The sequence below is a fragment of the Puma concolor genome, chromosome B2 (genome assembly GCF_028749965.1).
Source record: "Puma concolor isolate L17-30 chromosome B2, mPumCon1.1.hap2, whole genome shotgun sequence".
Lineage (NCBI taxonomy): Eukaryota > Metazoa > Chordata > Mammalia > Carnivora > Felidae > Puma > Puma concolor.
The window spans coordinates 43,702,056-43,727,496 of record NC_141671.1 but is presented as its reverse complement, the minus strand read 5'-3'; the positions used below and the strand labels follow the sequence as shown (position 1 = coordinate 43,727,496).

The window sequence follows — 25,441 nt, the reverse complement described above, 5'->3', positions numbered from 1 at the left end:
CTTCAATCCGTCAAAATAAATAAATAAACTTTAAAAAATAAAAGAAACTAGTACAAGAAAATAAAACGTAACCAAATTCAAATCTCGGTATCTAGAGCCCAGAAATCTCTATTTTAAAATGCTTCCCCTAGTGATTATTAAATACAATCTGAGAACTACTCCCCTAGAAAGTCAGAATATATTGTTTCTTTTTTTTTTTTTCAATAGCACATGTTTATTCAATAAATTCGGCCTGCTGCATTAAATTGCATTTATGTTTTACTGGATAAAAATCATCCGTACTCTTGATAGAATAAAAGCACAGTTTAGAATATAGCATATCTAACCAGTTTATTCATTTCATTTTTCTAATATGAAATTTATTGTCAAATTGGTTTCCATACAACACCCAGTGCTCATCCAAACAGGCGCCCTCCTCAATGCCCATCACCCACCTTCCCCTCCCTCCCACCTGCCATCAACCCTCAGTTTATTATCAGTTTTTAAGAGTTTCTTATGGTATTTCTATTCATGGATAGGTCCATTTTCCAGTCAATGAAAGCATATGCTCATGTGCACAGTACAGATTTTTAGGCTCACCGTATGATCAGTAACATTTGAAATGGATTGTTTTTAGTATTGCCACTGCATTGACATTGGTCCTTCTTTCCAGTGATGTGACTTCTTTTCATTACTCTGATCTAGTTAGTGGACCTGGCTCTTCTTGTGAGGCAGGACATGGTAACCAAGGCAGGAGACCCCTTCAGCCATGCCATTTCTGCAACCTTCATTCAGTATCACAACTCTGCTGAGGTGAGTAGCAAAAAAATCTGTCTTTGACACATCTGTGGGTTTTTCTCATGCCTGGTGTTTACGGTAGTAATTCTTTGAAAAAGACAATGTAGGAATGTATAGCTTTCAGTCAGGAATCCGAACACACTCAACTTTCAAACAGAGATTTTCTGAGTTCCTACTATGTTCCAGGCCCTAACAGGCCACTTAATACAATTATTTGCTCACCTTTTTCTTGCCTTATCTAGCTTCCCTAGCCCTGCAGTGAAAGAGGGATAGTTGTAGACCTCACCTCGTTTCCATGGGAGGTGAACAACCGGTTTGGGCCTTTGAACAATGTTGAGAATAGTTCTTTATTTCTTTGCGCCTCAGAAATGAGACGATCACTATTATTCGTGTCCTAATAATTCCCAATGTTTATTGATAATTTTACTTCCCAGTTATTGATCCAGCTCTAAACATGATTTAAAGAAGCATGGCTCCACTTATTCTCTGTGTTCAGATTGGCCCTTGTCATGTGAGGATCACATCCTTTCATATCCAGTTTATGTGGCTGGGACCCCCACTTAGGGGACTATAAAATCTTGCCAGACTTTAAGACATTGTGCAATAACTGTGTACCATTCTTATTATGAAGATTCTCTGTAAGCAGCATATACCTGCAAACCAGAAATGTGGTATTATCTATTGAATGAATTTGCTAATATGTAACTTTTTTTTACTAGCACAAACAGCAATTTCATATAATTCAATTTAATAACCGGATAGAAGGCAGCAAGGAGGTTAGGTTAACATCTACATGTATAGTTGTGAAGTGAGCTTTGGATCAAGTTGGGTGAAATACATAACCTGAAAATGGCTAAGCCCCTTTGAGAATTTGGCAAAAACTATAAACCCTGTCCCCGTAAACATAGTCACAAATTTTGTATACAGTTCAGGGTGTTCAAAGACCTTCTGAAACCATTCTGTGGCTCTAAGGGATCTGTGAACCCTACGGACCCCAAGTTTAAGCATCTCTGCTCTTGGATGCTTAGAAAATATATAAATATATATGCCTATATATCTTACTATCCGTCAGAAGATTGACATCTTTTTATTCCCCTTGGAGGATCAGATTGGCTTGGAATCCAAGTAGAAATTAAAGTGTTTTTGCCCATTACAAATCCTTTTTTTTTTTTCCTTAGAAAAGATCATACATCATTATCAGTCATCATACTTTAAAAGTCCCTAAAGCTTACTCAGTTGATTAAACACTTTGTTTTCTTTACGTTACAAACCCAAATTACGATGTCAAAGAACACCCTTTAAAAATATCTTTGGTACACGTTCACTTTATGAATATGTGTATAAGTATGCTTTTCATTAACATCAGACAAATTTGTTGTAACATTTCTAATTGAAGAAATTTACAGTGAACATAACAAGCCTAGTTTTCCCTTAACATTCAAGGGATTGCTTGCATGGCTAGGAAAACTCTTTATTTCCCTTCTTTCTTGGTTCTCCAGGGTGGCCAAGCTGCCCTGGGCAACCGCTCAGCAACCACAGCTGCTGCTCCCAGCTACCCAGTAGTTAAGAAAAATGGCCTGTGTGTGCTCGGTTTCCCGGGCTCTCTGGGAGGTGGGAGCGTGAGTGTCGGAAAGCATCCTGACTAAATATGTTAGCAAAGCCTCAAGCGTTTCCCTGGCCATCCAGACACCCCTCCTCCTGTGTGACTGGTGGTCAAAATGAACATTCAGAGGGACTGGAAATCTTCCTGCCCTTTATTACCTGACAAAACACAGAGAATGGCCACTCTAAAGTAGGATTTTTCCTCATCAGTGTTACAAACGAGCAACCAACATCAAGGGCCTGCTTTAAAGGGCTTTTTAACAAATTGGGTACAAAGGGGAACCCCAAAGACTGGTATGATCTGTGTTCTGTAAAACAAACAAGGAAATGAAGAACAAGCAAACAGACAATTTGAGATTGCATATGCTAATTTCCAAATGAGTGCCAAAGACAGGAAGCATGGAGGTAGAAACAATCCCTGACTGTAGAGAAGACTTCAGAGAGGAAGCTGGTGTTGAGGGAAGATAGGACTTTGACAAGATGGTAAAACTGGGGAGAATATTCTAGGCCTCAGAGGCAGCATAGGTATAATTGTAGAAGGGAAAAACAAAGCTGATTAAAATATTCAAGCAAAGGATTCATTGAGGAAGAGGAGGAGGTCTGATTAGAAGATTAAGCCTTAGGCTCTTAGAGTTAAGGAAGAGTTGAAGGGTTCTTGGCTCCTAAAGGGTGATGAGTTCAAATGGGTGTTTTAGGAAGATCCAGATGGAGGTGCTACGTGCTTTGGATTGGAATCAAGCTCTCAAGGTATGGAGTTAATACATAATACATTCTATTTTAATGACTGACATTCTTGAACACTAGGCATATAAGGAACCAAACTAGTTATGCTTGGGTTCTCAGATTAGCATCTTTAATATGAATTGAAGTTAATTTTTAAGGTTTTTTTTTCCCTAACATATGGTTTATGCAAGCAAGCAGAGATCTCTAGGAGTTACCTTGTTTTTCCTAAGACCAACTCATGCCAAATTAGCCTTATTCTTTCTTGTTTGGTAATGTTCCTAGGCAGCCAAATCAAAGAAATATTTCTGAAACCGATACATGCATTTCAGCCAAACATTTTACAAAGTTTAGCTTAATTTTTTTAAACATGGAGAAGTGTAGGCCAGCAGATAGTATGGTTAGTATAGGTGGTGGGATAAAGAAAATGTGGACTAATAATACCATATCTGGAAAAAAAAAAAAACTTCTAGGCTTTTATTGGCCTGTACATTTCTTAGGAGCTAATATTGTGATGTTACTGATAAAGAAATTTTTGTGTTTAGTTTCAGTGTTTAGGTACCATCCAATAGGAAGGACATTGACACAGTAGAGGATATCTAAAGGAGAGTTATTAGAGGGTGAAAGAACCTGAAATAAGTGGTTGAAGGAATGTGAGCTAATTTGACCTATAAAAGAAAAGAGGCTATGCAAAGTGACAGTCCTCAAACATTTGAAGCACTTCCACATGGAAGAGAGAACAGACCTGCAGTCATGGCCAAAGAAACCAGATAGAAATGAGGGATATTATGAAAGAAGGAAGGAACTAGAAATGGAAGGAGCTAGAGGTATCTACAGTGACCCTCAGGCACTGAGTTTGAGTCACTGGTAGAAGGCTGGTCACACTGATACAAATCACGTCTGGACAGCATCCGGTTTGGGGGGGACTTCAGAGGTGCCTTTTGAGACATGTAAGTCTGACATGCTGACAGAACCTCCAAGTAGAAATCTCTCTATCTGACCGAATCAACAGAAATTTCAGAAGCTGTAGTAGACAGATTAAGATTAAGCTGATCAGACAGATTAAAAATTTAGACTATTTAGACTCTCAGGGGCAAGACAGGGCACCATTTCTGTGCACTAGATGATCATACCTTGTGTTTTGATATTTGTAAACCTCAAGAAGTATTGAATTCAGGAGGTATTCAACCAAATTGAATGTCAGTAGAAGTCCTGGTCACTTGATTTCAAAACCAAATAAATCTCTTTGGGCAGGGGTCTAACATGAAGTCCTACCCAGAATCTCCTGAGACCACACCTCCTCCCACACCAACAGCCCCATCATCTGGGTCACAGCACTCAGGGAAAACCACAGCAGGATCCCTTGGGAATGGGAGTGCTGGACAAGACTTGACTAAAACCAAGCAAAGGAAAAGAAAAAAGGTCAGTGATAATTTTTTTTCTTTTTCCTTTTTTTTTTTTTTTTTTTGTTTTGTTTTGTTTTGTTTTGTTTTTCTGATGCAGAGCGGAGAAAGGCTTGTTGAGTTTGTTTCAGAGATCTGGAAAATGTGCTCTGTTTTGCTCATCATTCAGATTTTTAGAAACAACCAATTTATGCTTGACCATACTTAATGACTTCTACTGAAACTTTCGTAACAGATTTCTTCTGGATAAAGCAAGATAACGATTTCTTTCTAATATTTTATTAGAAAAATTTTCAAACGTAACAAAAATATTAAGAGAATTGTATAGTTAACACCATGTATCTGCCATCTAGATTCTACAGTGAACATTTTACCATACTTACAGTATTATCTACATATTGACTTTTATTATATCTATGCATCTAATTGTTCCTTTGTTCATCTGTCAGTTCATCTTTTTTTTTTTTTTTTTTTTTTTTTTTTTTTTTTTTTTTTTAGCTACAATGCCAAGTAAGCTACAGACATTAGTACACCTCATGGCTTAACACTTCATCATGTAACATTTTTTTGTGGTTCTTTTTTTTTTTTAAGGTAAAACTTAGCACACAGTGAACCACTCAATTCTTAAGTATACCCTTTGACGAATGTGGGCAAATGTGTAACCTGTTGTTTTGTAAATCCCTCTCAAAGATGTAAAACATTATCATCAGTTCAGAAAGTTCCTGCATGCCTCTTCCCAGTCAATACCAGCCACTATCCTTAGAAAGGCAGTCATTGTCCTGATTTTTTTCATACTAGCTCAGTTTTTTCTGTTCTAGAACATCATATAAGAAAAATGTAGGATGTAAACTCTTTTGAGTGAAATGTCTTTCACTCAAGATATTTTTGAAGTTTGTTTTTCCGTATAAGTGTAATTTATTCCTCTTTACTATTGAGTAATATGCCCTTGTATGAATATATCAATATATTTATTCTGATTATGGTGGATACCTAGGCTGTTTCCAGTTATTGAGGTATTCTAAATAAACCTGTTGTGAGCTTTATCGTGAAAATCTTTATGGGCAAATACCTTTATTTCTCTTGGGTAAATAGCTAGGAATTAAAGTACTAGGCCATAGAGTATGTATGTGTTCAGTGTTCAAAGAAACTCTAAGAATGGGGCGTCTGGGTGGCTCAGTCAGTTAAGCATCCAACCCTTCATTCCGGTTCAGGTGATGATCTCATGGTTTGTGGGTTTGAGCCCCACTGACAGCCAGATCCTGCTTGGGATTCTCTCTCTCCCTCTCCCTCTCTCTCTGTCCCTCCTCTACTCTCTCGCTCTCTCTCAAAATATTAAAAAAAGAAAGAAAGAAACTCCACGACTTTCTTTTCCCAAAATATTTGTATCATTTCATACTTACACCTGCAGTATATGCCTCACATGTTCATCAGCATTTGGTGTTATCATTGTTTTTATTTTTAACCATTCTAATGGATATTCAACAGTGACTGATTTTACTTTGAGTCAGCACTTCCCTGATGACAAATGATGTTAAGCATTTTTTCAAGTGCTGACTGGCCATTCATGTATCTTCCTAAGGGAAAAGTCTCTTCAAATCTTTTCTACAGTATTTTGAGGGAAGATTGTCTTTTATCACCAATCTGTAGGGGTTCTTTATATATATCCTATGTAATAATCCTATGTCAAATGTTTTTTCTACAAGTTTTTTCTTAGTTCATGCCTTACCGATTCATTGTCTTAATGGTATATATTGATGAGCAGACGTTTTGAACTTCTGATGAAGTCTCATTCATCCAGTTTTCTCACACGTTTATTGCTCTCTGTATCCTAAGAAACCTTTGACTACTCTCAAGTCATGGTGATAAGTGTTTTCCTCTGAAAGCTGTATCACTTTCATTTCAATTTCATCATCATCAGATTAACTTTTGTGTATTATATGACTGGAGGTCAAGTTCACTTTTTTACATATGGATATCCGGTTATTGCCAAACTTTTTGTTGAGGACTCTTTTCTTCCATTAGATTGCTTTGGTGGCTTCGCTGAAAATCAAATGACCATTGACACCTGGGTGGCTCAGTTGAGCATCCAACTCTTGATTTCAGCTCAGATCATGACCCCAGGTTGTGGGATCAAGCCCATGTCAGGATGTGTGCTGAGTGTGGAGCCTGCTTAAGTTCCTCTCTCTCCCTGTCCTTGCACCCTGCTCACGCTCTTTCTCTCTCTCACCTCCCTCTCTCTCTCTCAAATAAAAATAAAGAAAGAAATAATCAAATGACCACATATCTAGTCTTTATTTCTGGAATTTCTTTTGTTTCATTGACTGATTTGTCAGTTATTTTGTTGATACCATTTGCTTTGATTACTGTAGCTTTATGGTAGGTCTTATAGCGGGTAGTATGAGACCTCAAACTTTATCTTTCAGCCATAATTTTGTGGACATGCTGTGTCCTTTGCATTTCTATATAAATTTTAGAATCAACATCTTAGTGTCTACCTAAAGGAAGGAATAAGGAAAGGAAGGAAGGAAGGAAGGAAGGAAGGAAGGAAGGAAGGAAGGAGAAGAGGGGAAGGGAGGAAGAAAAAGACAAAAAAGCCTAGTGGGGATTTGAAAGGGATCAGATTGAATACTTCCATCAGCTTCGGGTTATGAATGTCTTAACAGTACCAACTCATATAATCCATGATGATGGCGTACCTCTGTATCTTTATGAAATCTTCCTTTTAGCACTGGTAATATTATTCACTCTGAGTTCTATTTTATCTGATTACTATAGCCATTCCAGCCTTCTTGTACTGTTTACATTGATATGTTTTTCTGTCAGTTTTCTTTCAGTGTATCTGTGCCTTTAATATTTAAAGCACATCTCTTGTAGACACCAAATAGTTGGGTCTTGCTTCTTTTTCCTTTCTAAGGTATATCTTTTAATTATAGTCTTTAATTCCCTGATATTCAGTGTATTTATTGACATGATCCGATATAGGTCAACTATTTTGGTATTTGTTTTCTGCTTGTTCTGTTTTTGTTTCTCAGTTTTTCTTTCTTATTTTGGGTTCTGTGCTCTTTAAGAAATTCAGTTTATCTACTGGTTTCTTAGTGATACCTCTTTGCATTATTTTTTCAGTGGTTATGCTAAGGATTACAATATATCCTTAAATTTTCAGTGTACTTGGAGTTATTGTACTGCTTACATAAAATATGAGACTCATATTTGTAAGACACATGTACTTTACTCTTGTCCATTACGCTATAGTTGTGATACATCTTACATCTTCTTATGTTATAAACCATAATACTATTTTTACCTTAAATAATCAAATGTATTTTAATGAAACTAAGAGAAAAAATAGACTTTAACATTTGCCATTTCCATTTAACATTTACTATTTTTTTATGTTCAGATTTCCTTATGGTATTATTTTCCTCTTTTGTTCTACTAAATTTTATTTTAGCATTTGTTACAGTGCAGTTTAGCTGGTGATGGTTTCTCTTAGTTTTCATATTTCTGAAAATATCTTTTCTTTCATTTCTAGAAGATATTTTCACTGGATATAGAATTCTGGGTTGGCAATTTTATTTCACTACTTTAATGATATCATTCCACTATTTTCTGGCATCCATTGTTTCAATCATATGTCAGTAGTTTGTATTATTGTTTCTGTGTTTGTAATGTGTTCTGTTTCTCTGGATGGTTTTGGGATTATATCTTTATTTTTAGTTTTCAGCAGTTTGACCGTGATATCTACAAACATGGTTTTCTTTGTATTTATCCTGCTTAGGGTTCACTGAGCTTCTTGATTATTGGTTTATGCCTTTAAGTATTTGGGGGGAATTTTCAGCAGTTACTTCTTCAGATATTTTTTTATGCTTCAATTCACTGTCTCTCCTCTACTTCTGAGACTCCAGGTACATATTTGATAGTTACTTTGATATTGTTCCACAGGTACCTGTTTAACCGTTCTCCTCAGTCTTTTCTCTTTCTTCAGGTTGGATAAATTCTTTGATATTTCTTTATGTTCCAGACTCTTCTATCAGCTCCAGTCTGTTATACCCATCCAGTAATTTTTTATTTGTGATATTCTATTTAATTGCTTTATAATTTCCACGTGATTTCTTTTTAGTTGTTGTGCATCTAGTTTATTTGTCATTTATTACAAGTTTATTTTCCTTATCTTCTTGAACATAGTTATAATAGCTGCTTTAAAATCCTTCTTTGATCAATTAATATGGCTTATTTTAATCTCCATTGAGTATAAATCATGCTTTCTGTGATACTTAGGCTCAGTGGAGACCAAAATAATGCCTCCTCTCTCAGTCTGTTCATCTCAGGCAATTTCTTACATTGTTGCATGTCTAGTAATTTTCAGTTATATCCTGGTAATATCATAGGTAATATATTGTAGAAATTTTGTGTTCTCTTATATATGTGAACTCTTATATATGAAGAGTTCTTGGTGTTGATAGTGGTGGTGATTGTGTGCATGTGTGTTAAGCAGATAATTTACTGTTCTACATTGAGCTCTAAACTTGAAACTCAGACTCCTCTTCAATGGCAGCAGCTGGAATCTCTCCTCAGTTCATGTAATTTTAACTGGGTTTCTTGGCTTTGGTACCACAGGGAAATCGATTTGGGAAAGTTTGTACACGGAATTGGAGACTAACCTTCTTTGATTTTGCCCGTTTTTGGTATTTCCTTCCTCACTTCACACCTGCTGTGGGTGCCCTGAATTCTGGCCTATATTTCTTAAAGTCTCTAAGGTCATGTGCCCCCTATACTGACTGGAGCCCACCCTTATACTAAAACAGTAAAAACAGGAAACTGAAGCCACTGTTCTTTTCTTCGAAATATAGGCACTCCCTTTCCAATTTCTGTCTGGTTTTGATCAGTCACTATTGCTTTCATGTTCTTGTTTTTCATAATTTGTTTAAAGTTGATACTCCTTTCTAAAACTCAGTTGACAGGGTGCCTGGGTGGCTCAGTCGGTTAAGTGTCCGACTTCGGCTCAGGTCATGATCTCACAGTTGTGAGTTGGAGCCCCACATTGGGCTCTGTGCTGACAGCTCAGAGCCTGGAGCCCGATTCCGATTCTGTGTCCCCCTCTCTCTCTCTGCCCCTCTCCCACTCATGCTCTGTCTCTCTCTCTCTCTCTATCAAAAATAAATAAATACATTAAAAAAAATTTTATTTATTTTTTTTTCAACATTTGTTTATTTTTGGGACAGAGAGAGACAGAGCATGAACGGGGGAGGGGCAGAGAGAGAGGGAGACACAGAATCAGAAACAGGCTCCAGGCTCTGAGCCATCAGCCCAGAGCCTGACGCGGGGCTCGAACTCACGGACCGCGAGATCGTGACCTGGCTGAAGTCGTACGCTTAACTGACTGCGCCACCCAGGCGCCCCTAAAAAAATTTTTTTAAATAAATAAGTAAAACTCAGTTGCTACAATAAGAACCATTTGCCATTACAAGTAATGGAACCATGCCAAGATATAATTTTATAATGATAGTAAGCAAATTTAAGTTTTAGTCTCATATCTAGTTTCCTCTTCCATTTACAAAACAACAGAGCTCAGTGCTTATTTATTAAGGGAAAATTTGAACTATAAGGAACTTCTGTATTCTAAAGTAGTTTTAAAGAATTTTAGCTATAGAGCTCCAGTTCACTCAGTAACTGAAATTAGGACAACGAAATGTTACCTAAAAGACCTCTTCAGTGGACTTGCTTTATTAACTATGTAAGAAGTTGTAATTCATTTGAGATAATTATGCACACATACATAAAAATTTCAAGAATTTCTAAAACTTCTGAAGAATTCTTTTTTTCTCTTAAATATTTAAATACCCCTCTCCAAATCTTGTTGAAAGCTATCACCTTAGAGTTGTTTTATAGAAAAGGTTTCCTGAGTAAAGTATTAGATTAGTCCATATCTGAATTCTCCTAAATTCAAAATCAGTGACATCAGAATAATTTCCCACTTTAAAGCTATTAATTATTTCTCTGTTTACTCATCCACATCTTTCTACATTCAGACTCTTGCCGTGTTTTCATTTTTAGTCCTGGGAAACTTCAGCTATGGTGGTAAGATGGTACAACTCATTCTACATAAAATAATAAAGCCTATATGTATTAGCCATGTGTCCTAGAAGCCAAGAGATTCAATGTATAGCCATACAGGGGTACTGTCACTATAATCTTGGCCATGTCCCTTATCCTCACTTTCTCATCTATAAAATGGGGTAGGAGTTGGGGAAGTTTAGAACAGATGGCATCTTGCATTGCTTCCAGATTTCATAGTGATACTCTCATCTTCTCTTCAAGTACCTTTTCTAGTTTTGATTTCCTTAAAGAAAAGATTTTTCTAGTTACATAGAACTACAGTTTTAACAATAAACACCTCAATTAAACTTAGAAATGAGAAAGTCAACTATTTATATTATTATAACTATATAACTATATTATATACTGTAATCTTTGGCCAAAGAATGGCCCACCTTCATCTGAAAAGAATCCTCCATAAGCACAAAGCTCTGGGAAAGCTACGTGTACAGCAGTGAATAAAAGGAAGACACATACCTGGCCAGTCAGATTATAAATCAACCTTTGAGGTCAGTGAGTAATAAAAATATCAGTAATAGTAGTACTAACCTTTTGTTTTGCTCTCATCTGAAATATGTGCTCCTCCTCTGTAAGAACCAATATTTCAAGTTTAACAAAAGATCTAGTCCATCATTCTGGATGTGGAAAGAATAAGTGGCCATTATCTGAGATTCCAGGTCCTTCTTAAAATTGGACTTCCCTGGCAAGGGAAAGGCCGAGAAAGGATAGGACGGTTTAACTTGCTGACCATTTTTTTAAAAGTCAGGACAGGCACAGATATTTGTTTGAGATCCAGCAGCAATACAAGTTCAGTGTAGCTTCCTTGGACCACAGTTGCGAGTTCAAACTGTGGAGAGACTTTATTCAACATAAGCCAGCAAGGACAAGCGGAGAGACAGTGCTCCAATCCAGGAATATGTGGGATTCCATATGATACTTCAGCCTCCAGTTCCCCGCATCAGCTTTTGGATGAAGAGACATAAGTAAAGATGCAGTGGAAGAATACCGGAATGGTATGAATGCAGCCAAGAGGAGGAGGACCTGACATATGAGGAAGAACTTTACCAAGAGCTTTTCTCAAGGAGATAAATGATTTATTTTGGTGAAGATTTCAGCACTCGTTACACAACAGGACTCCTTACGTTGTCAAATATGTAGGCTTTATCCTTGAAATTTTAAAAATAAAGAATATCCTAAAGTGTTGGCACAATCCGAATGGGAGAGATGAATTGATAAATAAATCTAGCACTCTTTAAATGTGATCATAGCAGATAGAAGATGTTTGTTTTTATTTTTTTTTTTAACGTTTATTTATTTTTGAAAGAGAGAGCATGAACTGGGCAGGGGCAGAGAGAGAGGGGGACAGAGGATCCGAAGCAGGTTCATGCTGACAGCAGATACCCCAATATGGGGCTTGAACTCACGAACTGTGAGATCATGACCTGAGCCAAAGTCAGATGCTCAATCAACTGAGCCACCCAGGCGCCCCCAAATAGAAGAGTTTTAAAAATTAAATGACAAATATGTAAGTGTAATGCTTATTCTTCTGAAACAATTATGAAGAATACTACAAAAAGGGTAGAGCCACTGCTAAATTAAAAATTCTCAACTTGGTATGAATTTTGAATTTGAACAGATTACAAATACCTTAGTGAAGTCCTGGATGTTGACAGAAATGTGAAGAGATTTCCAAAATCTATCATTTTAGATTTAAAGGTTCCCTTCCAAAGAACTCAGTGGGCAAGTCAAGAAAGTGTAGAAATGTGCGCATGGTAACTTCCTGCTGTTTGCGGTTACTTAATTATAGATAAATCGGAAATGGGCAAATTGGAAATCTGATGACATTTTTCACAAAAGTGAATATTTTTGTTTTTTATATAAGTTAGCTTCATGTTTTTAGTGAAGATCACGCTTCAACCATTAGTTTCTAGCTTACGTTTCCTTCAGTGTTCTGAAATCCTATTTCATTGCCATGCCAGAGGTTCTGAGAGATTTTGACCAAATGTCCTATGGTTTTGACTAAAACCAAATTTATTTGGAAAAGTAAGGAAAAGTAGAATCATACATTGGCCATGGAGGAAAGAAATGAAACATAAATCCAAGTTGTGGGGAGAAAGGAGATCCCATAGAGGAACTTTCCATCCTACTTACTATGCAGAATATTGACCCTCTTGATTTCTCTCTTTTGTATTTCCACTGCAAAACTTAGCTCTAAATTCCAAATCCAGCTAAGCATTTGCATTGATTTCCACAAATGGATAGAATGCCTCAACCTTTAATGAGTCTGTATTAGTCATATTCATCTTCTGGGGCTCAGTGGACTCACAGAAGAGTCTTTACCCTTATCAGATACCTACTAATTGCATTTATTCTAATATATTCCAACCGACACAAAGTATTTGAAATTAGAATCAAGAAAACATTCAAAAAAAATCCTGTGTACTTAAATATCAGTGCCAAATGAAGGGTTAAGATAACAATTTGTGTGATTGCGGGCACAACAGATATGTTATTTAGGGCATTGTTGGAATGAAGTTGAGAAAGAGACTCTAGAGTAAATTCCTATTTGGTTTATTGCATATCTTATTAAAATCATAAAAATGGTCAAGATCTGGTTTGTTTCATATTGTACACTTTATTTCAGGTTCAGCTTAGATAATTAGCAGATGTTCTCACTGAATGGGAATTTTTATATTCTTTTACTAGCTATCGGAAAAGCATGCACAAGGTACAGAAAGAACATCTGAAAAGTACAGAAGGATATACAGTGAAAATGTCTCTTCTAATCCCTGTCCTTTAGATACCCATTTATCCTTCAAGAGATAAAGACTATTACTGATGTTTGGCGTACCCTTGCAAAAATATTCTATGCTGAAATGAGTTTATAATGTTCGGCCTTTTGAAAAAATAAGTGGTAACATAGTGCCACCCAGTTGGACACCTTGCATTTTTTCATACAATACGTCTTAGAGATAGTTCCGTAGGAGTAGGGATGGAACTTTTGGTGGTTGCTGTAGTTTCTGTTTCATTTGATGGATGTATCATAATTTATTTTAGTGTTCCCTCATTGATGAATATTTACCTCATCAATCCTAATAGTTCTGCAGTGAGAGTATAGATACGATATATAAAATTGGGTACCTGTGTAATATATTTGTAGGATAAATCCTTAGAGGTGAAATTGGGTCAAAAATGGTGGTCCATTTCCATTTGACAAGATTTTGCCAAATTACCATCCATAGTGGTCATATTAGTTATACTCCTAGAAGGAATTATGAAAGTGGTCATATTAGTATTTATCAGAAAGACAAATAATCATTATGTGACTATGACTGACCTCTAGAATACAGCTATAGTAATACACAAACTACTGTTTCTTCCTGTTGATTCTTTAATGTTAATGACTGGCATCTGGTACCCATTGAAGTATAAAGCAATTAAAATTATTGCCCCAATTTTATAGATGAGGAAACTGAAATGCAGAGATATTACATTACTTGACAGGACTGGTAACTGATAGGATCTGGACCCAGGTATTTGGAAAACCAGAGCCTGCAACTGAACCACAAGACTACCTTGCTCCTATTGAACATTTTAATTTTTTTAAATCACGTTACATACATTTCTTGAGCTGGTATCCATACCCTCTTTGCAGATCATCTTTTTCTTTCTTGTGTCTTTTTGTACTTTCAAACCTGCCTTTTTACAGATGAAGCAGATTAAAAGAGACAGGTTTTGTTTTATTTTCTTTTGGCCCTAGGAACCAAGTTAACATGATTGTTTATGACAGACCCCAGTATTATAAATAAATATACAGCAATTTTATATTTTTCATTTTAAAATTGATGACCCTCAAGTTATTTCAGAAACATGCCCAACAGGTCCCGAAGAAACATTTGTAATGATAAATGTTTAAATGTTTTTCAAAAAAAAAAAACTTCCTGTTATAACTTCTTTCAGCAAGCCCCCACGACGATTCTCATCTACACGCAAGTGGCTGTATTCTCCTGCACCCTGACAGGCAGGCCTAGGTGAAATATTGTGGGCATAAAAATTGCATTTGGTAGGTCTGCTAAGGAAGGGGTCACGTAAAAGTCATCTTTGATTTGTTAATGGAATTTTTTTTTAAACGTAGTATATGGCAGCAGGAATGTGCATCCCAAAGGGGAAAAAAACGTCCATTTTATAAAAGTTTATTTTCATATTTTATACACTGTAGTTCTGTTGTGTGTTTTTGATTTAGTAACAATTTATGTGTTTTTCTGTCGCAGAGCACTGCGGCCTGTGGTGTTGAGGCTCACAGCGATGCCATCCAGCCCTGCCACATCAGAGAGGCCGTTCGACGCTACGGCCACAAGATTGGCCCCCTTTCCCCATTCACAGTACGTAATAACAGAGTTATAAAAAGTTATATTTATAATCTGAAAGAATTTTGATTTTCAAGTGGTCAAATGAAGAAGCAATGGAATTGTTGAAAGCAATTTGTGGCGACGGTAATTTTGTTGTATAAAAGTGGCATAGTCCTCTTGGGAAATAAAAGTTAGTCATTTTTGTCTCTTTTTGGAAGGACAATTTTTTTCTACAAAATATTTTCTTTCAATTACAAATTATGCTTTTTTGTTGTTGGGGCTTATATTTTCTATTTTTCAAAGCTTAGGTTTATAAAACTTTTTTGTCAAATTATATGTATCCAAATATTGCCAGAAGCACTTTATATTTTAAAATTGGTTAGATTGGCAATGCCACTTCTATCAGATGTCCTGCTCCTAAACATACTTTGAGTTGGAAGAAGAAGAAATGATTTCTTTACTGGCTTTGAAGTAGGCTGAAATGCAGATAGTCTTTCACATCTTCAAATGGTTGTAAAGCTTATAATCAGGGTTTGTTTTTTTGTTTTTTAATGGAGAATTAAAGACTGTATTTCAACAGCCTAAAGAAAGTGTGTGTATGTGTGCGTGTGTGTGTGCGTGTGTGTGTGTGTGTGTGTGTGTGTGTGTGTGTGTTTTATTTAAATGCTCATCTCGTGGCCGTTTTAAAAAAATCTTTATGGGGCACCTGGGTGGCTTGGTCGGTTAAGCGTCTGACTTCGGCTCAGGTCATGATCTCACGGTCCGTGAGTTCGAGCCCCGCGTCGGGCTCTGTGCTGACAGCTCAGAGCCTGGAGCCTGTTTCAGATTCTGTGTCTCCCTCTCTCTCTGCTCCTCCCCTGTTCATGCTCTGTCTCTCTCTGTCTCAAAAATAAATAAACGTTGAAAAAAATATTTAAAAAAAAAAAAATCTTTATTCCTGTTAATAGAACTTTCTCCAAGTCTTTCTCTGTATGAGGCATGGGTTTGATATTCAGAAAGTGAAGTTTGATTGAAGGCTGAGGAACATTAGAATTTACTATTTGTTTGGTTTCTTCATATTCATTTCTGCAAACTACATATATGTTTAACATTATACACATATACATACATACACACATACATACATACATATGTTTAACATTATACACATATACATACATACATACACACATACATACATACATACATACATACATACATACATAAATAGGTATAATATACTATGCGTTTTCTCCTGAGGATGGGTCTTACTATTATCCGTTGATAGAAATCATGATTTCTATCATCTCCTTTTTTTCTGCATTTTAGTTAAAAGGAATGCTTGCTTTCCATTCTTAATTTTCATTAGTGAATTATATGGATGCTCATTGTGACAGCAAGAATGTATCTCAAGCTTTGTATATTTGGGTCCAGAAGTTTTTTGTAATCATAACTATTATTTTCACTTTTGCTTAATATGTGAAATTTGTCTTCTCTGTTATGAGGACATGATTTTAATACACTGATGAAAGCAATATATCCTTCTGCATGAATGTTTTTAGATCATTCAGTTGAAAGGACAGAATGAATCAAGTATTTCTTTTTCTTTTTTCCTGCATGGTAGGTGAGATGATTTTTAGTGATAAGGCAAAATAAAAATGAAATTTAGAAAAATATGAGACGGTTGGAAGAATTTAAAAACTGAGATTGAAAGAACCATCTTCTAACAAAGGATTAAAACTATCAAGTCCATAGATAAGAGCCAAATAATGACTAAAAGGTTGAGGCAGTGGAGTGGAGAGAGAAGGAAAAGGGGGCAGGTTAAAGAATAACAAGGGGAAACAGGATTTTTGAGAAAGAACCTAAAATGGTAACTAAAATAATGGATAAAATTGCATAAAGGAACATCCAATATAAGGGGAAAATCTCCTAGTCATAAGAAGGAGTGGTGGCTGCTCCATTCTTCCAAGTTTTTTATATGTAAATACATTGGACCGATCATTTAACCATCTTGGTTGATGACATTGTTTATATACGTGTGTGTGTGTGTGTGTGTGTGTGTGTAAAGGAGGTTTTTCTGATGTTGGGGGATGTTGATGTATACACACACACACACGTCATATATATATATATGTATATATACATACACACACACACACACACACACACACACACACACACACACACACACATATATATGCCTCACTGGTATTCTGTTATTCATGTAATGTTGCTTTGATAATCTGAGATTATCAGATGCTCAGAAAATGTACTTGAAACCAAGTTCAGATATGATTTAAGCTACTGTTTATGTAATAAACATATAACCAATATGGTTTTTTAAATTAAGGTTGCAACTTTTAAATGCTTAATTTAAACAGATCTGGAAAAATAGAACAAATAAACCATGACCTCGAAAGTTCACTTAGCCACTACCAGAGTGACAGCATTTGGTAAAAATCACCAGAGAGGGGGTGCCTGCATTTTAATCAGTCCTCAGAAAAGACCCACCTTGAAAAGTCTGCTTTATTACCTAGAGCTATAATAATTTGCCCAGGCTGCAGGACTGAATGTGCCTACTCTATTTTATAGCATGATTAATATGATCAGGAAGACCTAGTTTCATGGTATATATTATATATAATACATAAATCTGCCCCTTTTTTATTGAAGTATCATTGACACACAGTGGAGTTTCAGGCATACAACACAGTGATTCAACAACCCTATACATCATGCTGTGTTCACCACAAGTGTAGCCACCATCTGTCACTATACAACGCTATTATAATATTATTGACAATATTCCCTATGCTGTTCCTTTCATAAATCTGTCTTTCAGATTAGTTAAAAATTCTCCTTAAAGTGGGAGAGATTTGCAGACTGGGTATCTAACAATATGGGGCTTCTCTCCTGGCCCCCACATACCTTCAGCTACTAAAAGGAGGTGCTTCTGATGTTGGGGCATGTTGATGTCCAGCTCCTTGAGGCTCACTCCCTGAAATAATACTTCATGCTGCCTAGGGACACTGCTACGTAGGTTTTGAGCTGCAACTCGTAAGAAGAGAGGAGGCATGCAGACTGTGTCTGTAGTAACCATGGATTGAGACCTAAATTTTCATACAGAAAAGTTGAGCTCAGTTACCTCTAGCCTACCAGTTCCTTTGTAAACTGAAATGCTCATAACAACTAGCTTATACTTATGAGACATAAAGATTTTGTCCTTGCGCCATGTCATTCCAAATCTAAGTGCTTGTCTGGTGTATATATAGATGTGATGGCTAATTTAAAATAGCCATCATTTGATTCATATGTAGCCAATTCCCAATACTTGGAAATTGATTTAGAGAATGAAAATAACAGTAGGTTGCACAGATATCTAATTCCAACATCAATCAATCAACAAACCCGTAGCAATCTGCTTTTAGTGAGTCCTCATTCCGTTTTCCACTCTGTTAATGACTTTTGACGTAATTTTGTTTTTTTTGTTTTTGTTTTTTTTTAATTTTTTTTTTCAACTTTTATTTATTTTTGGGACAGAGAGAGACAGAGCATGAACGGGCAAGGGGCAGAGAGAGAGGGAGACACAGGATCGGAAACAGGCTCCAGGCTCTGAGCCATCAGCCCAGAGCCCGACGCGGGGCTCGAACTCACGGACCGCGAGATCGTGACCTGGCTGAAGTCGGACACTTAACCGACTGCACCCACCACCCAGGCACCCCTGACGTAATTTTGTACAAAAATCACAACATGCTCGGTTTCAGAACTACAGTTCGTTGCATAAAGAATTGTGAGTTCCTCACCCAGGCAAAGAGTTGAAATGTCAGAAGAAGAGATTGAAGCTGTGTTAGGTGGAGGTGAGGAGGAAGAGGGAGATGATGCTTTGCACATAGTGGCTGCTGACACAGAGGGGAAAGGGGTGGAGAGCTGAGACACCGGCCAGCCTGCTGTTCATACACAGGTCGTGGAGACACTTCTCAGCCACCATCTCTGACCAGGGAGTTATGGCAGTATTGTGTCTAGCTTATTGGTTTTAGTTGGTGATTTCTTTCTTTCCTGTGTTCTCATTTATTCGCAATCCTATGCAGAAGCTCAGAGAAAGTATCATACCTAGAAGATTGATGTAATTTTTCTGAGGTGAAGCTATTAATTAGACTAAATGATATAACCAAGGTCTAAAATTTGGGCCTTCCAACTTCCAGCCCCAAAATCTGCCTCCTAAAACACATTTGCGATTGTCCCCATCCCTCTACGTACCTGACTTTCTGGATACACATACTAAAGAACATTTTTAAAACCGAATTTTACTTTTTACCTGTTGTTTATTTTTCCTATGATTGTTTAGTTTTCCCATAATTCTGGAAATCACCTCAGAGTCTGTGATTTGGGGGCGCCTGGGTGGCTCAGTCAATTGGGCGTCCGACTCTTGGTTTCAGCTCAGGTTGCGATCTCACAGTTCGTGAGTTCTGGCCCCACATGAGGCTCTGTGCTGACAGCACGGAGCCTGCTTAGGATTCTCTCTCTCTGCCCCTCCCCCACTCTCCCTCCCTTTCTCTCTCTCAAAATAAATAAATAAACTTAAAAAAAAAAAAAGACACCTGGGTGGCTTAGTCGGTTAAGCATCCAATTTCGGCTCAAGTCATGATCTCATGGTTTATGAGTTCAAGCCCCACGTCAGGCTCTGTACTGACAGCTCAGATCCTGGAGCCTGCTTTGGATTCTGTCTCCCTCTCTCTCTGCCCTTCCCCACTCGTGCTCTGTCTCTCTCTCTCTCTCTCTCTCTCTCTCTCTCTGTCTCTCTCAAGAATAAATAAACATTTAAAAAAATTTTTTGACGGGCACCTGGGTGGCTCAGTCGGTTGGGTGTCCGACTTTGGATCAGGTCATGTTCTCACAGTTCGTGGTTTGAGCCCCATGTTGGGCTCTGTGTTGACAGCTCAGAGCCTGGAGCCTGCTTTGGATTCCGTGTCTCCCTCTTTCTGGCCCTCCCCCACTCACGCTCTGTCTCAGTCTCTCAAAAATAAACATTAAAAAAAATAAAATAAAAATTTTTTTGAGCTTCATCAAATTCAGTTTATGTAAGTTACTAAAAGCAACTTTCAGAGACTGTTGAGTATATCAAAGTTGGTGATAATTTTTTTATATTATTTCCACAGTTTTTACATTTTTTATATTTTACTGATACCATCATTTCTTTAGTAATTTTTTTCATTTACTGAGAGTAGTGTTAGTATGTTAGAAAATTAAGAAAACACAGAATAGTAAAGGGTAAAATAAAACTTACTTTAAGAAAGGTATCAGAGCCCCCCAATAAAAAAAAGTGTAGCAAAAGCTTTAAAGGAATTGTCCTATCAGAAAAACCAGTTGGTATTTAATTGTTTGAAGAGTATTTTCTTCTCTCAACCTAAAAATTCAAATGCTTTTGGTAATGGCTTTTAAAAATATATTCTTGGAATTTATTTGTGCAAGTTGTTTTTTTTTAAGTTTATTTATTTATTTTGAGAGAGAGAGAGCGCGTGCAAAGAGGGAAGGGCAGAAAGAGAGGGAGAGAGAGAATCTGTGCTGACAGCACAGAGCCCAATGCAGGACTAGAACCCACAAACTGCGAGGCCATGACCTGAGCCGACATCGAGAGTCGGACACTTAAACGACTGAGCCACCCAGGTGCCTGTATTTGTGCCAGCTTAGAAGTAAAAAGCATTTAAAGTTTTTGTGAACGAAATGTTTTTCAGGGAAAATACTCCAAAGAGTAACCCAGGGTAGTGGTTGTTCATTGTGTAGAAGAAGGTCAAACGTGTGTTGCACTTAGAGCCTCACTGTTTGCACGTGGTGTGAAAACAATCCCACTTCTCGGTGGGAAGTACTGTGAGTGGCTGATATAAAACCAGGTGTGTAATTTTGAAAGCCAGAAACAGGAAACCGTGTTCGCTGGGTGAGATGACCTAATCCGTGTGTAATGCCTAAATCTATTTTAGCTTCTCCTGAGTGATATTCACAGTAGAAAAATATGTTAATCTCCCTGAACTTGCATGTTATCAGGTGACTCTGCCATTGAACTACAATACTGAGACAAGACAGTTGCTTATTTAAGCACCGTCATTAAGCTAAATAATCCCTTACGTGCACCCCCAGCAGCGAGTTGTGCTTCAGTATCCATTCTGCCGACTTAAATTCTAAGGTAGGGTCAAAGTACTGTATTTTAGAGCTGGCTAACACTTGAGAAGGCCCAGTTAGTCTCAGCCTCAGAGAAACTTGGCAATGTACCCAAAGGCATCTTGTAAGTGAGTGACAGGACTGACCCCAGAATCCAGCCTCTTCACTCACAAGCGTACTGTTCTTCCACAGTGATCCTTTACTTTGATGTGGGTATATCTATTGTGGGTTCGGGGGGGATGCTCTCATATCATTTGTTCTTAAGGAACGTTCAAAGTAGACACATAGGTATTAAAAAATGTGAAATTTCCTTTAAGACTTCCTCACATGAAGCTTTGAAAAACAAAAGTGGCATAGTGGATTGCTTTCACTATTTTGATCTAGGCTTTCACATTCATGAATAATTCTTGCGTCATAAGTGCATTAGATTTGTCTGCATTTTATTTGTTCGGCATGGAAAATTAAATGTCACAAAATATTAGAATAATTTTCAAATGCAAATACCAAGGATAAATGGGGTAAGAATTCTTAAATATTTGTGCTGTTACTGGGAGCAAAAGTTTTCTCAGTACATTTTTTGGAAGTACTAAATCTACCCTTAGAGATTGGAGCAAATGTACCTTTTTAGGGTTGTGGGCTACTGATTCTCTGAAATAAATTAACATATGGCATATTTATCATATGAGAATAACCTAAAAGTGAGTGTTTTCTAGAAAAAAATGCAAAACTTTTAACTGGTTTTAATTTTAAAATAGGGCAGGGAGATTTCAGTGACAAAATTCATTATGTCAAATTATATGAAATTGTGGTTTCTCTAGGTGAAAAACAGTTGAATATCAGGACAGCATTCAATTTCAGATTACTTAAGGAGAGAATGTTTGAAATGTAGGGATAAAGAAGTTGGAAGAGTTTGGCAGAGAAAACCATTAGGATCTGAGATGAGTGTTGGTTCATATCAAATCATAATTCATATACCATTTTAGAAAAACCTTTTCACTTGTGTTATTTTTCCTCACAACACAGCAAGATGAGTGTTAGTTATCCCACTTTATAAATGAGAAAATTGAAATGTAGAGAAAAATTAGGGTACCTGGGTGGCTCAGTCGGTTCAGTGTCCAACTTCGGCTCAGGTCATGATCTCACAGTTCATGAGTTTGAACCCCGTATCGGGCTCTGTGCTGACATCTCAGAACCTGGAGCCTGCTTCAGATTCTGTGTGTGTCTCTCTCTCTCTCTCTCTCTCTCTCTCTCTCTCTCTCTGCCTCTCCCCCACTCACTCTCTGTCTCTCTCAAAAACAAATAAACATTAGAAAAACATTTTTTAGAGAAAAATTAAGTAACCAGCTTAAGGTTACATAGTAAGTACCAGAGTTCTGTCTGTGGCCAGGAATATTCTATCGATTGCCAGGACCATGGGCTTCAGTGAATTCTTACTAATCCTACTCATTAAACTTCCTCTTTGCAGAATGGTCTCTGTTCTTAACTTTTTAAGTGGTCTTATCCTCAAAATATGAGACCATATTTTTTAAACTACATTGTGTAGAAGACAAGTGTATGTTCCACTAGAAAAGGGTTTCTTCATAAGATATTTCAAAAAATCGATATGTTATATCTAGAAGATCTACTCTTTTTTTTTTTTTTTTAAACTTTTTTTTTTTTTTTAATTTTTTTTTTTTTCAACGTTTACTTATTTTTGGGACAGAGAGAGACAGAGCATGAACGGGCGAGGGGCAGAGAGAGAGGGAGACACAGAATCGGAAACAGGCTCCAGGCTCTGAGCCATCAGCCCAGAGCCCGACGCGGGGCTCGAACTCACGGACCGCGAGATCGTGACCTGGCTGAAGTCGCACGCTTAACCGACTGCGCCACCCAGGCGCCCCTAGAAGATCTACTCTTAAAAGAACAGTGAAGGTGTTTCAAAAACAAAGTTATGGGTGAAAGTTGTAATATTGTATCCATCACAGTGTCCACTTTATATTTTATTTTATTTATGCAGCATTAAGAAGTTTTGATTCACAAATATAGCAATTCTTAATAATGTTCTACACAGGCCTGCAGTGGTCTTGGCCCAAAAGAAAAATCGTTAGAATTTTTTGCTTAAAAGTTGTTTGAACTACCAATATTTAACAAATGCTCACATTTTTAAACTAGTGATATTTAAAGAGAATCAATATATGCATTTCTAATCTAGGGCGACCCTTCTTGGATTTCTGGAAAATATTTTTTAAGGTATCTTAAAACATTAGAAGCTACTCAAAGATGTCATAAAGAAAATCTCAGTCACCTGGAGACCCTTTTCTAACAAATACTTGCTTAAAGTTTCAGGGTCAAGTTTATTTTGCTTTGCCTGTTGAATCCAAATTTGATGAATGAATAATGAACTTCATTACTGAAACTATTTCTGCTGTTGTAAGCAGAACATCATAATTCTGTGTTGCCAGATCAAGGTGGCACAATCTCATTATACTGTAAAAGCTGTTTAGTTCATTTTTTAAATCATCAGACAGCAGGGAGAAGGAAAGTGAGATCTTCTCTCATTTGAACCCTCTGTCTGCACTAATACCTTAAATTAGGCAGCCAGTGATTTTGTTTATAAGGACTTATCCAGTTCCAGTTTGAAAATTCAAGTATTATTAACAACTAGTTTGTCTCTGCAGTAAATAGCTACTATTCAAAGGCATTTTGCTTTTTTCTGCCTTCACCTCTGTGTCAGAAGTAGAGACCTCAAATTCGGTTCTGCGTCGGGTAGAGACCCTAAGGTGATGTAGTCATTTGCTCAGTTGTATACTGAATATTTCTCTGGTCTGCTTTATAAGTATCCACAAACAAAATCTAACAAGCCCAAATTCCAAGACGTAACCTTATCCTAATCAGCAAAACGTTTACAGGAAGTTCAAATATAAAATGTGAAAAGGCAGAACCTTTATTATGAGTAGCACAAAAATTGTAAATGGACATTCAAATCAAACATCATGAGGAGGTGCCTGGGTGCCAGTCAGTTGAGCATCCTCCTTCAGCTCAGGTCATGATCTCATGGTTCGTGAGTTCGAGCCCCGCATCAGGCTCTGTGCTGACAGCTCAGAGCCTGGAGGCTGCTTCAGATTCTGTGTCTCCCTTTCTCTCTGCCCCCACCCCACTCCTGCTCACTCACTCGCGCTCTCTCTCTCTCTCTCTCTCTCTCAAAACTAAATAAACATTTAAAAAAAAAAATCATGAGGCCCCTAGAAAATCTTCAAAGAATCCTAGAGTTTTCAGGAACATAGTTTGAAAAGGAGAAAACCAGTCTTCTCTAATGGGGGGACACCTTTAAAGTAGATCTCAAAGTTGAGAGCCCTAATCAGCTCTGTGTAATTTCTCCAAGTGTGTATCCTTCAAAGTCTTTTAAAATTTGAAGTAGTTCAAGAAGTTAATGAATCTCTATTTATTGTAAAAGGCAGGCTGTATCTTGGAGAGTAGAGGAGGAATTCCAACAAGGAAAGAGGAACATTTGACAACGAAGAGAAACTTTCTGAGCAGAATATCCAAAAAGGACAAGATCTTGAGATTTGAACGTGTTATTGCAGTTTCTAGGTTTTTGCAGTCTTCTGAGGGAATGGCCAGAGAGTGGGAAAATATTTAGAGTGACTCCCAGAAGGAAATTATTTTTTCTTTAAAAAAAAAAATCACAGGATTCTTTTAACTCATAAATTCATGAAAGCAGCAAAAGGATTCGTTGGGAGGAACTAACCTCAGCTGAGATATTTCTAAACTTAAAAACTGTGCTCTAAAAATGGCAAGAATCCTCCTTGAAGTCTGTGAATGAAGAAGAAGATGATATATATTTATATCTACAACGTCAGTATATTAATTAATAATAATAATAATAATATTGTTCAGGTTCACCTAACAAAAATCCTATTTAAATTTTCAATTCACATTTTCTATCTAAGTAGGTGAATATTAGAAAAGAGCACACTGGTTTTATTAAAACACATTGTTTGTTTACCATCCCAGAAACATCTAACATTCATAAGGGAGTTTTGTTCAAGTGAAACATTTGTGTACTGTTTTATTGGTACTGTGACAGAAACCCCCTCCAACAGCCATGATGAGAGCCTGTTGAACTGGAGATGATTTACTTTTTGATGATTTCTTAAATAGTGTTACATACTTTAGTCTCGCAAATATAATCATTGAACTGTCATTTAATTTACCGATGTAGTTGCAGACTTAATCCCACAACATAATAAGTGGATTGTTTTAAGTGGAAAATTTACACCTTCCCAAAATGAAACTGATACCTGGCTTTTATTGTAGCCAGCGTGTATTTAAGGCTCTATCCAAGGTAGGAAAAATACGCAGGAAAAAAATAATTATGCCTTG

General features: G+C 37.0%; 1 protein-coding gene across 3 annotated transcripts in view; it reads left to right on the top strand.

Moving 5' to 3' along the window:
• SUPT3H (SPT3 homolog, SAGA and STAGA complex component) overlaps positions 1-25,441 on the top strand; it is a 550,537-nt gene that overhangs the window by 442,008 nt on the left and 83,088 nt on the right. For all 3 annotated transcript variants that reach the window (XM_086706992.1, XM_086706991.1, XM_086706993.1), the window contains exons 9-11: positions 685-792; positions 4,354-4,521; positions 14,870-14,980. In XM_086706992.1, coding sequence (XP_086563118.1) covers positions 685-792; positions 4,354-4,521; positions 14,870-14,980 — 387 coding nt within the window. The remainder of the gene's footprint in view (positions 1-684; positions 793-4,353; positions 4,522-14,869; positions 14,981-25,441) is intronic.